This window comes from Pelecanus crispus, chromosome Z, assembly GCF_030463565.1.
Source record: "Pelecanus crispus isolate bPelCri1 chromosome Z, bPelCri1.pri, whole genome shotgun sequence".
NCBI classification, from domain to species: domain Eukaryota; kingdom Metazoa; phylum Chordata; class Aves; order Pelecaniformes; family Pelecanidae; genus Pelecanus; species Pelecanus crispus.
The window spans coordinates 83,988,550-84,006,316 of NC_134676.1; the positions used below are offsets into that span (position 1 = coordinate 83,988,550).

At 46.8% G+C, this 17,767-nt stretch overlaps 1 protein-coding gene across 1 annotated transcript in view; it reads right to left on the reverse strand.

The window, feature by feature from the left end:
• Positions 1 to 3,629: 3,629 nt before the first annotated feature.
• ARB2A (ARB2 cotranscriptional regulator A) overlaps positions 3,630 to 17,767 on the reverse strand; it is a 269,497-nt gene continuing 255,359 nt past the window's right edge. Inside the window, exon 11 of the mRNA XM_075726337.1 lies at positions 3,630 to 3,777. Within this exon, the coding sequence (XP_075582452.1) occupies positions 3,635 to 3,777 (143 nt within the window). The 3' untranslated portion in view covers positions 3,630 to 3,634. The remainder of the gene's footprint in view (positions 3,778 to 17,767) is intronic.

Genomic DNA, 17,767 nt, shown 5'->3' on the forward strand with positions numbered 1-17,767 from the left:
GTGAAACACTCACAAACACATGCAATCCGAAATGGAACAGAAAAGCGAAAATTTGTGGTATTATGATGGCGCAATGATAAACGACATCTCCTTCCAAGTTTCTCCAGAAGTACATTTTTTCCACACTTTGTCGAGCATGCCAGCATGGTGTGGGCACACACCGGGACACGCACATGCGTCCCTGCAAGACCCAGATACCCACGAATGCGTGCACAGGCACACGCATCCCTCGGCTCCGTAGGCTGTAGCTGTACCCGGGTGTACGATGGATGCACACATTCTTGGCAGGTTATTTTGGGTTTGGCTGCCTCGAGAACGGTGCAATATGTGGCTCCACGCAGTTTTATTTAATTTGTACTTCTGAATGAAATTCCTAGAGGGGGGGAAAAAAAAGAAAGCAACCCCAACACAAACCCCAATTAGTGATGTTTCTCGGGGACAGAGGAAAAATGCGCATTCCAATGAAAATCAGCAGCATCTGTTGACTGAATCCAGGAGAATCACACTGCAATGACTGCAACCAGCATGTAGCCATGTGTACGCAATGCAGATGAGGGATTTATTTGCTTTTTTTTTCCACCCTCCCCATTTTTTGTTCCCCCCCAGCCCTGCTGTTTGGGGGTCCGCTGGCTGTTTTCCTCACTCAACAATTTTTCCTGCTCATCCTCTTCGGAGAGGAAACACTACTCTCGTTAGCCCATCGTTCTGACCAGGGTGTTTTAGCTCGCACAAGGGTGTGCAAACATTTTGGGCAGGGGGGCCATGAGCCTTTCAGCCGTGAGGAACTGGGGGAGTTCTCCTGTCGAACCTATCCCAGGATCAGGGGTTGGGGGTTTTTTGGTGTGGTTTTTTTTTTTAAATGTCACTTTTGGGATCCCAGCCCCAAAGTTACCCATGGCACAGGCGGTTGCATGACGTCAGGGACTTTACCCGTGACGAGATCGGAGGAGGCTGATGTCAGATCTCTGGCCGCGCATCACGGCCCGAGGGACCAGCGCTGAGCAACTTTCAAAACACGGATCCGAAGGAAACAATTAAATCAGCAATCGTCCCACCTCGGGTGGGGGCACACGAGTGGATGATCTCTCCCCCTCCACCCCCCACCCCCGGGGCTATCCCCCACTTCCCGCAAGCCGCGCAGCTTCCGCGGGCGGGGGCGGAGTTGCCGCCTCCCCCAGTGCCCCCCCCGCCAAAAAAAAAATTAAAAATTGGTCCTTCCCTGCGAGGAACCTGTCAAACCCCTCTCCCAGGGTGTGTTTTTGTGGTGTTTAGGGTTAGCTAAAGGGGAGGGGGTGGCGGGGCGCGCTGTCCTGCGCGGCTTCCCGCGGAAAAAGGGGAGGGGAGTGTGTGTGTGTGTGTGTGTGTGGGACGCCCACGCTCGCTCGGGAATGTCGGGGCCGAGCCCTGGGCCCTGGACACCAGCCCACTCCGCGGCGCGGAGGAGCCTCGCCGCACCCCCCCTACCCCCCCCCCCCCCCAGCCCGCCGAGCAGCCCTGGGTCGGGGGGGGCAGGGTCCCGTGTCCCGTGGCGGGGCGGAGGTCACACGGGGGGGCAGGGTCCGGTGTAGGTGACATGGGGGGTAGGGTCCCGTGGGGGGGGTGTGTGTCACACCTTCCACTCCCCAAACCCGGGCGGGGTCCTGTTTGCAAACAAGCGTGTTTTCCCCGGGGTGGGGGGGGAGCTGCCGCCCACGCTACCCACCCAGGACCGCGGCTCCCGCGGAGCTCGGCGCGGGGACACAAAGCGCGCCAGGAGCAGAGAAAAGAGCATCTTTATTTTTTGTTCCGTGCAAGCAGAGAAATACCAGTGGCGAGGACCGGCCCCCCTCCCCCGTGCTTTACAGCCTCCGACAGAAGCGATAACGCCAGCCGGGACAGGGCACGGGAAAGAAAAAGCCTTAAAAAAAGGGGCGATTGTTACAGTAGAAATTTTTGTACTCTTCGTTTATCATCGATACTTAAAAAAATAGATCCGTTCCCGCGACATTTGGCATCCCGCAGCCCCCACTGATAGAGGCCGGCGGCGGGGGGCAGGGGGCAAGCCTCCCCCGGCCGTGGGAAGATGCACAGGCACCCCAAACACGCGATGCAAACGCCCCCACCCCCAAAACACACGGGGAGCGGGGTCTGGGGTGGACACAGGCCTGGGGGGGGCGGTGCAGACCCCCGCGTTGGGGGTGTCAGGCCGGCCGCAGGCAGCAGCATCCTCCGAAGAGGGAGGAATGCTTGGGAAGCGGGGAGGTTAATTGCTGGAGCCGGGGGGCGGGGAGACACCCCCGCCTAGCCGGAGGATTTCGGCCCAAACCGGGTTTCCCCTTGCACCCGTCCTCCCCTCCCCCACGAGCACCGCTGCTTTTGCTCCGCAGCAGAGGCGGGGATCCCTGCTCCGGCATCACCTCGTTGTAACGCCCCCCGCCCCCGCCACTCCTGGCCCCCAGCTGTGGGATGGGAAAAATCACATGTCGGGGTGTGTGGGATGGGGGTCCCAAACCCACGTGTTTGCGTGTTGCCTCCTCGGCACTAACAGCATCAGAGGCGAGGCGGGCACGGCCATTGAAGAAAAAGATCACTTTAATTTAGCATCATCAACACTAAAGGAGCTTAATTAGCGCGCTCACTCGCCCGGGCAGGCTATCAGGCACGTCTTGTCGCTTATCAGATGTTTTAGCGGAGAAGAGCTGCTGGCAGCCACGGCGGTGGCATCGCCCCCACCCCACCCGTGGCGTGGGGTCCCTATGCAGGGCGGCCCCGCGCCTGGGAAAGCAGGGATGAACCCGTGAGCTGAGGGAAAAAGGGAATAACCACGGATGGCAAAGTCATTACAAACCCGGCATACGAAAACGGAAGTGTCTTTGCATTTAAAAATAAACAGGAAAATGTGCAATGTGTCTCTGGGTTTTTTTTTTTTTGGGTGGGGTTTTTTTTTTTGCTGTCATATTTCACAGTGTGATTCAGCCAGTTAATGAATAGGCATTTTTTAAAGTGGAGCTTTCAAAAGGAAGAGAAGATCTACAGATAATGCCATTGATCTGGCAGGAGGAGAAAATCTCTACAACAAAAGGGCTTTCCTACAAATCTAGACCAAACTTCTTGGACCCTCCTACCAGCAGAGACTGAAAGAGTCAAGAGTTGATCGCACTTGGTCCCAGAGAAAGAGAAGGCTACTGGGTGTAAAATCACGGGCTGGTTAGCACTTCTGAGTTAGAGCCATCTTCAAAAAAGAGTAATTCCCATTTTGTTCTGTCACAGAATAGAAGGAAGCAGTAAAAAATCCTGCAGGCGATAAGACCACGACGAAGCTGTTAAATTCTGGCATCAGCTTGGTGCAGGGCTATGTCAGGGCAATTAGAGCTGCACCACGCTGCACTGTGCAGTACCACTGTCAGCCTTAATCTGCGTGCTGATGGGCAGCACGAAATTCAAGTTACAGCCCACAGGAAGCACAACCAGTGAACCCATATTGCTTTGACAGTTGCACTCATCTAGAAATAATGCAAAACGCTATTTAGATGTATACATCACGACCCTGTGCTCTAGGAAGAAAACAATCTAATGAGGGGCTGGGAGACTGCTTGCAGAAAACAAGCAGTGAAGAGGTTGGTGTTGTTCATTCCCCCACCCCCTTCCCCTTCTTTTACAATTCTTCGTATTTTATCCTGTTGGAGCGCCGTGTTGGGGCTGGTTTCACTGAGCTGTTCTTTGCCTCTACCGCCTCGCTGAAGAACTTGAAAATAGATGGAAAACTCTTCCAGGAAGTTAATTCATGGCGCTCTGTACCTGCAAAATATAAAGGCGACAGTTTGACTGGGGGTCGTTTTGCCGCTGCCGCCCCACTCACAGGGGTGTTAATGCAAAAACCGGGGAGGCCATACAACCACCAGCGAATGGTCCTGGGGGAGCTTGGGGGGCTGGGGTGGCTCTGCTGCTGAGTTTGGGAGTAGCTGGGCAGCAACAACTGCACATGCACACACACACCAGATACACATGCCCATGCATGGCCGCACAGACCACAGGTCAGAGATCCTGAACGCACCTTGGGCCTGGGAAAGCCAGACTCCAAAGCATGCTGCTAAGTAAGGCTTCGTTAAAGCACCTCACCTGTTCCACCTAACTTGGGGAAAAAAAGAAGTGTCTACTTTTCAGGGCTGGTGTACTGTTTCTTTTCCATTTTGCATTGCTTTTAGCCTGGTATATGCATTTTATAACTGAAAGAGAACACCTGACATGAACAACTGATGCATCACGAAGGCATCCTTTGTGCACCCTTTCCCAACAAGCCCATACATGATACCGAGGCAGTAAAGTGGACCTTTTCTGCTTATGTCTTCTCTCTGCATACAGATTCACCTCTACCTCTTTCTTTTTGGTGGGAGCTTCTATTGTTTTTCAAGTGTCTCCTTTAACACATGGTGCCTTTGCTTTATTTAAACAAACAAAAAAAAACCCCACAAACAAAAAAAACCCCACAACAACCCCCAAAACAAAACCAAGACAATGGAGATAGGGAACCAAGGGCTGTGAAAGAGTTGGGACCTCTTCCTGGGTAACCCAATTATGCAGAGATGTTGCCTGGAAGTCTCTGGATCCTGGGCCTCTGTTTGATACTTTAACATTGTTAATGATAATTCTTTAGTCTGTAATAGTAGGTCATTGCTATGGTTACTCTACAATGGTGCAACACTTCGCTTTCCCCTTCAGCTATTCGCTGAGACCCGGTAACCACATTTGTTGCCTAGCAACAGTTTTGTGACAGTATCACAATCTGGGGGTGACAACAATGAAGGACATGGTGGCTGTGGCCTGCCCAGCGGAGAGGGATGCCGCATGGGGTGGCTGATGGTCCCCGGGGGACATGGGGTGGCTGGCTGTCCCTGGGGATGCGGGGTGGCCGATGGTCCCCGGGAATGCAGGGATGCTATAGCACAGCACCACCCACTCGTCCACCTTCATGCCCCTGAGTGTAGCCGTCCTTGGTGTGCCCTTGCTGGCTCCACACATGCTGTCCCCTCCAGAAAGTCTTTGATTGAATTGCTACCCGTCACGTCTCCCTCCCCCGCTCACTTGCAGGCAGCCATCAGACAAGCTCCTCCAAAAAAGCCCTCTACAGAAAGACACCACTTCCCACACAAAGAGACGTTTTTGTACAAAGAGGATCCACGTTGTGTGCACACACAGATTCCCCCCACCTCTCCACGTTTGTTGTATGGAGACGATTCATGACATCTTACACAAATTTCCCAGAGACACCTTTTATACAAACATGTTCCACCTCCAAATTCATCCATCCTACAGCAAACCCTCTTTGCTGGGAGGCGGTCCGTCATATCTTACCAGTGGCTTTCCATGCAGACCATCTCGCCCATTCCCTATGGAGAGCCACCACACACCCACACTCACCAATACTTGTTCCCCATTTCAGGGTCATCCCGTACGCTGAGGTGTCCCACCATGGCAGAATGATAAAGCTCCCCTTCCAGCACAACGCGCAGCCTAAGGGACCTGTCCCTCAGGTTACGGCATGGTTGCGTACGCTACGATTACCCACTGCCACCATGCGATGACCCCAGCTACTCTGCCCTTAATTGGTTTAGTGGTGGACTTGGTAATGTTAGGTTAATGGTTGGACTGGATGATCTTAAAGGTCTTTTCCAACCTAAACGATTCTATGATTCTATGATTCTATGTCATCTACCAAAGCTGGTTTTATGGAGGGACAGGCTGTTCTACCACACCCCGAGGACACTCCTGCACAGGTAGGTCTCTTTGACACACCTGTGTCACAGTGCACAGTAACATCACGCTGAGCCCCAAGAGGCAAAACGTCTTCCCATGCGGCTTTCTCGGCCCTACAAGGACGTTTCCCACACAGACACGTCTCTGTTGCTCCTGCCTGCCTGCATCCGTCTCCTTCTGTCCTGATCGTATTTGTCCTCATTAATATCCACTGGATTAAATTAGACAAAAATACAGACAGGGAACATTATGCTGTGTGTCACTCCCCCCGCCCCCCCCTCCTTTCTTTTTTCTTTTTATCAACAACCTTCCTCTTCTGTGAAAGGGCCATCCAGAAACAAAAAAAAATGGCAAAACAATAAGTTTCTGAAGCCTCCTCGTCCCTTTCTCCATCCTGCCTTCTCCCATGCACTCTCCTCATGTCCTCAAGAGAGCTCAGGCTTACATTCACTGGTGTTACTGAAACTGATTAACCTACAGCTTTCCTGTAGCAACCCCTCTCAACCCATCCCTCTCAAAAAACAATTCAAGCTTTGAGTCTAGAGGGACTCAATGATTCAGCATTCTAAAGCAATTTTAACACTTCCTATTTTCCCTTTCCTAGTAACAATCTTACTGACAGATGAACAATTTCCCTGGTGATAAAATCACTACAATGGCTATTTAGTTTCCAGGATTATGATGATTCTTTGCTTGATTAATATTGCAATAAGAAAAGCTTGCTAAGTATCTGCCTTGGCCCTTTATAGTCATTTAAAGGTCAAATTTTGTCCTTACGTATTCACATTCAACTACTACTAAAGGGAGAGCCCTAAAACTTTAACACTGCACAGACTGTGCATTTATGATTTATATACCAGAGGCTCAGAAAATTAGACAGAAGCAAGAGGAGCTATGTCCTAAGGGCAATGACAGATTTGGCCACAGGGTTTTCACCAGAGGAAAAATATAATTGACAACTGCAATCTCAATTGTGTATTTAGTTGTAGTCAAATCTAAATTAAATGCATGAGCAGCCATCTATTTTTTAATAGAAAGAACCATTTGTGAGAGTCGGATAATAAGAAGCAGTTGTACAAAAGCCAAGGTCCTCTAAGGTATATATACCCTTAGTGCTCACTAATTTCCATGGCCATGATGCTAAACTTCATGATTCAATACACCATATTAAGTGACGGGTTGTTGCACAACTTGTAGTGATTTCAGACATTGATTCTTTGAGAAATCTTAGGAGCATGTTGCAACAAAAAGACATATAAAAACTGTTATGTGTGGGAGACTGCTAGAACATCCTAAAATACGCTAAGGCTACAGTCGCAGAAGAAAAAAAATACCAATCCCCCCAGCTCCCAGCCCCACAAAGAGAAATGAGAGAAACGCCATAAAAGCAGAGCATCTTCCCAGTTGCTAGCATGGGAAGAGGTAGGGAGAACTGAATGTATATTTTCACACATACAGAACATCGTCGGAAAGGAGCTCCAAAGAGAAGGTAGATCCAATAATGTGTGAGGTGAAATCAGTAATGACTGGAAAATGGTGATCAAGTTTCAGAATCAATTTACCCACCACCACAAAGAGATATTGACAATTAGAAATAATGAAGACCTGCCAATACAGTTGTTGATACAAAAAAATCAGGTGAGGGAATACTTGCAAAAATTTAATATACAAATCATCAGGTCTGGATGACACGCATCTGAGGGTCTTCAGGGAATCAGTTAATGAACTAGCTGAACTACTGGCAATTATTTTTGAGAATTCATGCACAATCAGGTAGGCACCAGAGGACTGGGGGGGGTGTCGGAAGAAAGACAACACTAATTTGAGAAACCGCGCATAAAATTTACCTTTGAATATTAGTAATGTAAGAGATCAACATTAAAAAAAAATTGCAAGTGCCTTTAGGGCAACAGGAGCCTTAGAACAGAACTGGCTCAGATTTGACAAGAAGAGATAAAACCCAAACTTGACCACTTTATTGAATCACAAAAATCAGCAGGCAAGACATTTATGCATTGCCGTGTCTTTCCACATTGGTCAGTCTGACAACTCGGGGGTGGTGGGAACCTGGGGAATCACTTACAATGGATCATGACCTTCACCGCTCTAACGGGCTGCTGTCACCCCTACACCTCTTGTTTCCAAATGAGTCACTTGACTCCAGCCAGGGAGATCTCTCAATACTTGAGATTAATGGTAATGAAGGTCCCAACTGTGTGGTGCCGTGCCTGTGCTGGCTCTAGATGTAAGCAGCATGTCCACCGGCACCCGCAGCGCACACGGCATCTCTGCAGTCTGGGTCCAGTCTCAGCATCTCATCTCAACTCATCTCATCGCCGTTCCTTGCCGGGTCGCAGTTTGGGACTCTGCTCTCCACAATTACTACCGCAAGTCGGGAACAGCATCATAGCTCATCAGGTTCACTACATTTCAGCTGAAGAGAGGCATAACTCTGCATCTGTGAGACAACATACAGTATCTCAGACTGTCTTGGAAACGGGCACTGGTGCATGTCTTGGGAAGTGGCTAGAGCATTTGAGAAGACAAATAATATGTAACGATACAGGGTTGAAAACATACCTGTCAAGTCCCACAGGGATTGGTATTAGGGCTGAAATCTTTTAAACATGGTTATTAGTGATGTGGAAGAGTAATGACAGCACTTGTTAGTGAATTAGATAATTAGCAGATGATATATTGAATAAGGGATAAAGCAAATGTAAGAAGGGACAGAGAAATAATCATAAAAAAGGGCAGCCTAGATGGGTAGGAAAAATAAGGAAGGGGAAAAGCAAAAAATGAAACCAGGATTGGTGCCTGCACGGGCGGCCGTGCAACACAACCAGGCAAACGATCCCAGTGGCCGTTCACACGCACATGTGCTACCACGTTTTCACCGCCTCCCCTTTCCACTCCTCTGTCTGAAACCACAGCGCCTGCAGAGGGATGGAGCTCTGCAATCTCCATAATTCACTCTCGCAGAGCGATTACCGGCTGTGCGGGACAAAGGTGCCCTCCTACGGTGTCTGCCCACTGTGCTGGACAAAAGCCTCCTCCCGTGGTGCTCAGGAGATGCAGGGCACAATGGTGGCCCCCCGCCGCGTTTACAAGATGTGTGGGACAAAGGTTTCCCATGCTGCACAGGAGCCGAGAGAGATCTCTGTACGCGCTTTCCATGCTAGAATATTTCTGCAGAGAAAAGTTTCCAGGTTGAAAAGTTTCTCCACAGATATTAGCCACAGGGCTGACCTTGGGTCTGCTTCTCCAAGCGGTGGCTCGTCTTTAAATAGCGCGGGTTTCAAAATCAATTAAGGGTGCTCCACGCCTCGGGGTTTAGTCCCCATTGGGAAGGAGAGCGTGGCAGCTCTTCACCAACTGTCTTGCTCAGCGGAGTTTGCAATTCATTCCAGCGGGAGTGAGCTCTGTCCCCGTGGTCACGGACCATGCTGAGACCCGGCCATGCTGTGAAGTGTTAATGCCAGTTGTGGGCACGACATTAGCTTTGCAATCTTGTCCCCAAACACTGGCGGCGGTTGCTTTAACATTTATGATTTAAGTTACACCAGTATAAAAGGCCCTAAGCCTCATCAAAACTTGATTTGAATGCTTGAGAGGGTGAAATGCAGCCTTTTGGGGGGCATTTGCACAAACAGAAGCACTTCAAAACTTATGAAACGTGTTTTATCGTTATTACCATGACTCTGAGAAGCAACACAATTTATTGTTCCTTTACAAATAAATGAACAAATAAGCCAACCCCTTCTGACCTGGGAACGTGAGTGCGATATGCCTTTCCGAAAGGATTTTTCCTCCTGAAAGCTATAAATCAACGGAAATTTATTTCTTTCTCACATTATCTACATACACACACAGACACACACACATAAGTATTAAAGTCCTCATATAAGACATACATGAAATTCTGTAATTCTGTAACTCTATAATAGCGTAATGATATGTTCAAATCTGCATTTATGTGTGAGAAAAAGATACTTCCTGCCTCTGCTGCATCCATCTTTCTGGATGCTATTAAATGACTTCTGTATCGCACAGTTATTTCTAAACATTAACTTTTTTTTTTACTTTTCAGTGCATCACATGTTATCAAGAATCACAAAACTACTTTTAATTCCTCAAGTTTCTCCATTTATGATTCCTGGATCCTATGGATCTGCACAGGAAGACATTACTGTGTCTGTCACAACTATTTGTCTCAACTATTTTGAGGCCACATGTAGAATACTGTGTCCAGTTTTGGGCCCCTCAATACAAGAAGGACATGATGGTGCTGGAGTGTGTCCAGAGAAGGGCAACAAAGCTGGTGAAGGGTCTGGAGCACAGGCCTTATGAGGAGCGGCTGAGGGAACTGGGGTTGTTTCATCTGGAGAAGAGGAGGCTGAGGGGAGACCTTATCGCTCTCTACAACTACCTGAAAGGAGCTTGTAGTGAGGTGGGTGTTGGGCTCTTCTCCCATAGTAGTTAGCGATGGGATGAGAGGAAATGGGCTCAAGTTACACCAGGGGAGGTTTAGATTGGATATTAGGAAAAATTTCTTTACGGAAAGGGTAGTCAAGCATTGGACCAGGCTGCCCAGAGAGGTGGTGGAGTCCCCATCCCTGGAGGTGTTCAAAAAACATATAGACATAGCACTTTGGGCCATGGTTTAGTGGGCATGGTGGTGTTGGGTTGATGGTTGGACAGGTGATCATAGACATCCTTTCCAACCTTAATGATTCCTAGTTTTACTTTCATTAAAAAATAATCCAGCCACCAAGCCAGGAAACATGAAATTCTTACTCTACCCTTAATTGGTTTAGTGGTGGACTTGGCAGTGTTAGGTTAATGGTTCGACTGGATGATCTTAAAGGTCTTTTCCAACCTAAACAATTCTATGATTCTATTTTGCTCTGCTGACATAAACCACCAGGTCTAAAACCCCAAAACAGAAGAAGCTGTCAGAGCTTTGTCAGTACAGCTAAGGAAAAAGGAGATTAAAAAAATATACCTTGCTTAAAACCACTAAATACCTCTGACAGGGAGGATGAGAGCTTCAGGAAAAATTGGGAAGGACTCCATTAGCTCAAGAGTTTTGAGAACCAATGACCTTAGGAGCTTCTGCATATGTGCTTCTAGACATGGCAATGGTAAAGAAAGGTTAAAAGCTTAGGTGAAATTAAGAGACAAGCCGTACACCAATTAATCATAGAATCATAGAATTTTCATTCCATAATGAAATGGAAGAAGTGATTTCTGAGGGGACATTAAAAAAAAAACCAAACAAACCCCAAACCTTGGTGTGTTTAGTTTGGCTAAGAAGTAATAGTTTGTGGAGTCATGGGCATGATAATAATCTAAAAGCAATTGCTTAGGGAAATGAATTCTTTGGAAGAACCAAGAGGGAAGAACTAGAGAAATCTGAAGAAATGAAATACAGCTTATAAAGGGGGCTTAGACATACAGTAAACTGGTTCAGATGCAATATTCATCCACAGAAAATTGTGGGAACCTTTGTGGCAATGCTAGAGAATAGATTACACATACTAAAGACATTTTATACTTCATTATTATCTCCTGTGACACAGACCAGTGTTTATTTTTGTTGGACATTTATTATCTCTAATATCTTTTGTGGGATGATGGAAACAGAACAAGCATCCTGCCAACCCAGAACAAACAACTCTGAACTCCCATAGTTGCAGTCAGCTTTTTCCCACCCGTCGTTTACAACACGCAAACTACTCACAAGAAGCAAGTGTTTTAAAAAGGTAACAAAATATTTAATAAATTCCTCTTGCCCCATGAGCAACAGATGCAAAGATTCATGCAAAAGCTCAGCGCAAGCAAGGTTTGCAAAGCAGGAAAGAGACAGGAGGCTAACACAGCTGTCATTTTTCACTACTATTCATTAAATATTAAGGGCAGTCCCATAAGCACGGGTCATTTGTTTGCTGCTGTGCGCGCTAACTGGCCAAATAACTGAAAGTTGTAAGGTCGTTCCCTCCTGAGCACAGGTTACCAAAAGTCAGGTCATTTTCTGGGTCACCAAAAGTCAAGTCATTTTCTTTTGAGTATATATTAAAAAAGGGAGGGGGAAAAAAAAAAAAGTATCAAACAGCCATAGGGACTTCCCAGTAAGAACCAGGCAGTGCCCTGCGTCCAGGACAGAACTGCTGTTAATACCAATGAAAATTGTCATAGTAATACAAATTGCACACAACTGTGCTGAAAAAAAGGAAGGAATCACAAACAGTTAAAAATGCAGGCTGATTAAATAGCATTTCAAGAGACAGAAGAGCTACAGGATCGCAGGCTGCGGGCTAGTCTGAATTGCTGCTCTGGGGTGACTAGTCCTGAAAAGCAAATACATCCCTGTGTCCAAAATTTCACAAGTCTTTTGCACAAACGAGCAGGAGTGTGGGCAAACGGGCAAGCCCACGGAGATCTGCTCTTACCTGTGCAACAAACACCATGTGACTGGCTGACTGTGGGCACAGGCAGAAAAGACCAGATGTTGGGGCCAGATCCACACCCCTGGGGGGGTTCCCCGGTTGGCAGCATTTGCACGAACACCTCTCCGAGGTGCTGCCCTTCCCGGCCCCGCTTTTGGAAGGGGAAAGGGAGAGAGTTGGTCACCCGTCAAAGGACAAGGGTGGTGGCAGGCAGCAGAGCTGTCACCCACCTGCTGAGGCTAAAACAGCCCAAATTTGCACCAGGACCCTGGCTGTTCCCAGGCAACCATGAAGATGAAGATGCACAAACACAGCCTTCACCCCGGCATCGTTCCACGACTGCCAAGCAAAAGGAAGCCACAATGAAAAACAACGAGCCCCCCCAGAATTTGCACCAAGGCGGTGGTGGGGTCGCCTCCATGAGAGCCTCGTGTGCAGATACCTCGCTCGCCAAACATCTGTGGTGCTGCCCTGCACAGTGACAGGCAGCAAGGAAAATAGCCAACTGGTGGGACACTAGATAAGCTCATGTCAGGCTTCCCAGGGACCCAGTTTGAGGGGAGAGGATGCTTGACTTTGGGTCTGTGCTGTAGGGAAAGCTGCTGAACGCCTGCTCCCGGTGAAATGCCACGTGATGCTCGGGGGACGCTCTGCTCTGTCAGTGTTACAACATCCCACCTGTCGCTGGCTGAATCAGACCTGCAGTGTGTTACTGAATGACACTCTCACAGACAAGCATTTCACGCAGGGAATGCTTGCAGGAGAGCAAGCCATTTCCTTGAAGGAGGGGTCCAGTATAGATGTGCTTGATATTATATAACTATAGATTTAAAAACTCATGTTAAAATGGTGTAGCATGCAGAGAGAAGTAGGGAGGGGTTGAAATTCTATTTAGATCTATGTATCTGTAAATCTCCCCCCCCCCCCCATCTCTATGTAATCTTTATATCTATGTCTCTCTATATCTATATCTATATCTATATCTATATCTATATCTATATCTATATCTATATCTATATCTATATCTATATCTATATCTATCTCTATCTCTATCCACACATCTACCTACACCTTTATAATCTCTCTCCCCCCCCTCTCTCCCTCTCTCTCTTCCCCCCTCTCCCCCCATACCTGTAGCTACACCTCTACCTGTATTTGAAGACAAATATAAAAATTCTTTACCTGTTGAATGTGAGATGGGATATTCAGGTTACATCTTACAAAGATTTTTTTTGGGTTAGAACATACCTATGGAAGGTACAGGATTTCACCACTGGAAGTTAGTAACAGGTTAGACAACCATCTTGTGGGAATATTACAGGTATAGCTGACCTTGCCCTGGTGAATGTGGACAAATTAGATACCTCCTTGAGTTTCTTTCTATCCAGCCCTGTCTTTTAATAGTCTGTGACTTTACTGGCTTTATTTAGGCAACATGTAAGGTTGGTTGTATTCACAGGGTGCATCACAGTAGCTCTGAAGCATCTGAATAACACACATTAGTGAGCTAACTAAATTTTTTAAATGTAGATGCATTTTTTCCTATCATGAATTTGAAAAAAAACCCTATAAAATTGCACCCAAGAGCACAAATAAAGTATTTAGCATTTGAAAACCATCATTTTCTCAGCCAGGAGAAAGGAAAATTATCTTTTAAATAACAGAAGTTTTGACCTGCTCAAAACCCAACACTTCCCAAGAGAACATACATGCACGTGGTTTCTTGGGCGAGACCACTGAAAAACAAGTATTTAAGCTTCCAAGCTTCCACAGGTTATAAACCTGAAAAATACTAATTTACGTGACAGATCTTAACATGCTACAGCATCATACAAGCAGTCAGTTACATCTCTTTCTACCCACTGCTTTGCAAAGGCACGTCTAGCGGAGTTTGCTAAGGCAAAAGTCACCATTACTGTACTTTTGCAGGCTGGGAGGCTCAGCTGAGACCAGTGGCAGCATGAGGAATGGACCTGAGCTCTGCCGAGCCCAAGGCTGGAGCTCTGCTCACTGAGCAACACTGCTGGTGTTAACAAGCACACTGTGTTTAAAAATGTATTTAAACACATCTAAAATGTACCACAGCAGTACCTGTGAGTTAATTGAATTTGAAATACTGAAGGGTGGACTTTTAGATCTGAGTTTATTCCAAAATTCCGCAGCTTTTCAGTGTTTCTAGGGCAGAGACCTGAAGTGTAGCCCTTGCTGGCAAGCTCTGCTAACTTGGGAGAGCACTGCTTATGCAAGTAGTTTCACTGATGACAGCAGGACTGGACACGTGAAAGGACCAGGCGCTAGAAAATAGCTACTCTCTGCAATGGTGTTTCATGATTATTTGTTCCTAAATAGTAATTGTGCCATCGAACATCCGGATGGAGAATTAATTATTGGAAATAATTCAGAAAATGCTGATGTCAGCTTACTTCAGTGAAGAATATCACACATTTGTAAAACCCACCAAGCAAATGAAATTATGTAAATCACCCAAAGAACAGCTGTACCAGCAGCGTGAGCACGAACTGACCCTGCTTTGGCAGTTCCCAAAAACACAGCAGCCAAGGCAACATTGTGGAAATGGCAGTGCCTGCACCCAGAGCAGCTAGGAAGGGCATCAACGCTTTAAAATCCCGCCTTATGTGATGGTAGAGACACCCCATGTAATAAAGATGGAAAAAGGCCCTTAATCACTAGTAGGAGAAGCACAGATTTGCAATTGCAATAAAGCAATTTTAAAGTAGAGCAGCTGGATATATTTCTCCCCCTTTTCACATCAGGAGTGGAGCTTGGAGACTGGCATGGGTGCTGATGTAGGCAGTTACGGAAGTAAAGGTCTTTCCAGGTACAGGAACGAGCCTGTGCCTATGGAACAAACTGCAATGGAAATGCTTATGTGGTATGAAGCACCTCAGCAAACACCCAGTGTTTTTATAATTTCAGCAAAAATCTGAATTCATACATTGTAAGCCTTTACTGAATAAATTATGCACCCCCCCCCAGCCCAGTGGAAAATGTTTATAATCTTCTGCATAAGGAACATTACAAAGGGATTTTTGTCCCCCTGAAATTTCTGCTTGAATTATAGTGTCCTGTTGTATCTGTGTAGGCAAAGGATTACAGTCAACACAAGCCCAGAATATTTTCATAGGTACAGGAATGGTATTCACTAAGCTGTCTGTTTCATCTTATGACTATTGCCTTCAGCTGGCCCCAATCCAACCCAGCCCAACCCAACCCAACCCAACCCAACCCAACCCCTCCAACAAGCCATTGGCACCATCCATCTTCTGCCTGGTCCTCTGGTGCACAGCATCTCTGGAAGGGCAGTTCCCCTTGATTTTCCTTCAGAAGCTAATTTTGTTATGGCTAAGAGATAAAAAAACAAGAAGCCAGGAGCTGCCTCTGCAATGCTGGCTTTGCTCCTGGAGGAAACCTGAGCAAGACTCATCTGCACCTGGTCCTCCACTCCTGATGGCTGCTGCTGCAACACGGTGTAAACGGGGCGAGCAAAGAGAGGACATCCACCAGCTTTCCTGCTCCCACAAGACACCTGCTCAGGTGCCACCAGCTGCCAAAAAGACCTCACCTCCTTACATCAAGAGAGATGAAACTTAACAGACTAAACCCAACTGATGCTGAAAATCCCGATTCAGCTGCTCACCAACCCCCGAGGTGCCTAAACTCCACAGACGCCTCAGCTCCTGACCTTAAAGCTTATGTCTTATTACAGCATTGGTTCTGTACACACTCAGAAACACCTTGGACTTGACAGGGCAAATACTTTCACAGGTCTCAGGCAGATAGAGAGGCCCCACCACTCCATAATGCTGAGTAGGTGCGCAAGCCTCAGGGGGATGAATGCCCTCTTCACTCCTTGCCGAGGCTTCATTTACCCCAAATCTCTTCCCTTTTCTTGCTTGTTTTTCTTCCATCTGTGACACCTGTTTCTCCAGGACATCTACTTCTCCAGGACACCTACTTCTCTAGGACATCCACTTTTTAATTCCTCCCCAACAACCTGCCCACCGTTCAGCTCTTCTTGAACTCTTGCCCACCACCTGGCCCTGATCCTATTGCATCTCACCCATCCACCAACCTCAGTTCTCCTGTCCTCATGGCCCCCCAGTTTCTGCCTTTTCCTGACTTTTCTTCAACCCTGTTTCACCAAGACCTCCTCAACCTCACTGCTACTGCATCCATCCAGTCTCCCCTCACCAACAACTTTGTCTTCTAGTTGCTGGCTGTAGCCTGCCAAACACATCCTTTCTCTCCACATTTATTCTTTCTTAAGAGGAAAAGAAAGTCCCAGATATGGCTTTGGCAGGTGTTTAAAAAAGCTGGACACCAGCTGCACCTACCACCCAGGTGTGGTGCTGAGGGCAGAAAAAGAGCAGCAGCAGCCCTACCCTGAATGAGAATAGAAATGAGGAGTTCACCTAGGTGATGATGATGGTCTCATCGGAAAGTCAGTACATTTTTTAGTGACTTAATGGAAAGGAAACACATCTGAGTTTGTAAAATGCGATCGAAGATGGAGCTGGGCCACCAGAATACAAACACCAAGTAACAAATAGAGTTAAAAATTCAAGTTTTGGGAGTCACTGACAGACTCTGTTAATTTTGATAAAATTTCAATTCTGTCAAGTAAATATAAAAAATTTGCTAGAAAAAAATGCAAAAAAATTTGTGAATTTGAGGTGTGAATAGCCCTTGTGGACTTGCAATAAGTCATTCATGGCTACCCCATACCAGATACATTTTTCTCATTTGCGTTTCATCAGCTGCTGTGTATGTATGTACACAAATACATATTTACACACACATGTACATCCTGCACACCTAAGACCTATATAACCCACTTACAGGAGTCTGCATAGCTGTATTAGTGAGAAAGATGGCAAGAAGACAGTGCTGTTTCACCAGTGAATTTACACCGATATAGTGAGCGTTAACCTTCTTTTATTAGCATGACCTTTGCTGGTCGTTGATAATGAACATTCTTGAAGAAGGCAGGTGATTGAACCCCGACTGTGGGGTTTTATGGACAATGATCATTGTTGTGGGTCAAGTACACCTGTGCTGCAATCATAAAGTTAATAACCTCTACAACAACAGCTTTACATGTGGCTGTCTCAGAAGAATGCCATTTCTGTAACTCACAGCCTTTGGAGATGCTATTTATAATTTATACCCAATCTGAAGCGCAAAGATTTTTCTCTCCTGCAAGTCACAGTAATCAATACAGGTCTGCACCTATTACAGCCCAATGAGGTGAAATGTGCGGCAAGGATCAGCTGCGCCGGGCAAATGCCGCGGCTCATAAACATGGCCTTGCAAAAGAGCCTGTCTCCAGTGGCTGTTCCCAGCATCTACTCTGAGAGAGCAAATAAAGGGGGAAATAATTCTTTGTAAGGGTGCCATCCCAGCTGCTTAGTGTCGCAAACTAAATTAATTGCATATTTGCCTCAGAACTACTCAGAAACTTGAGGTTTTTTGGTGTGTCATGTGGATTTCAGGCTTCTGCACCCTAATTCATAACACATCAAGACTTAGTGTAGGATACTCTGAAGTTCCCATATCATGGAAAC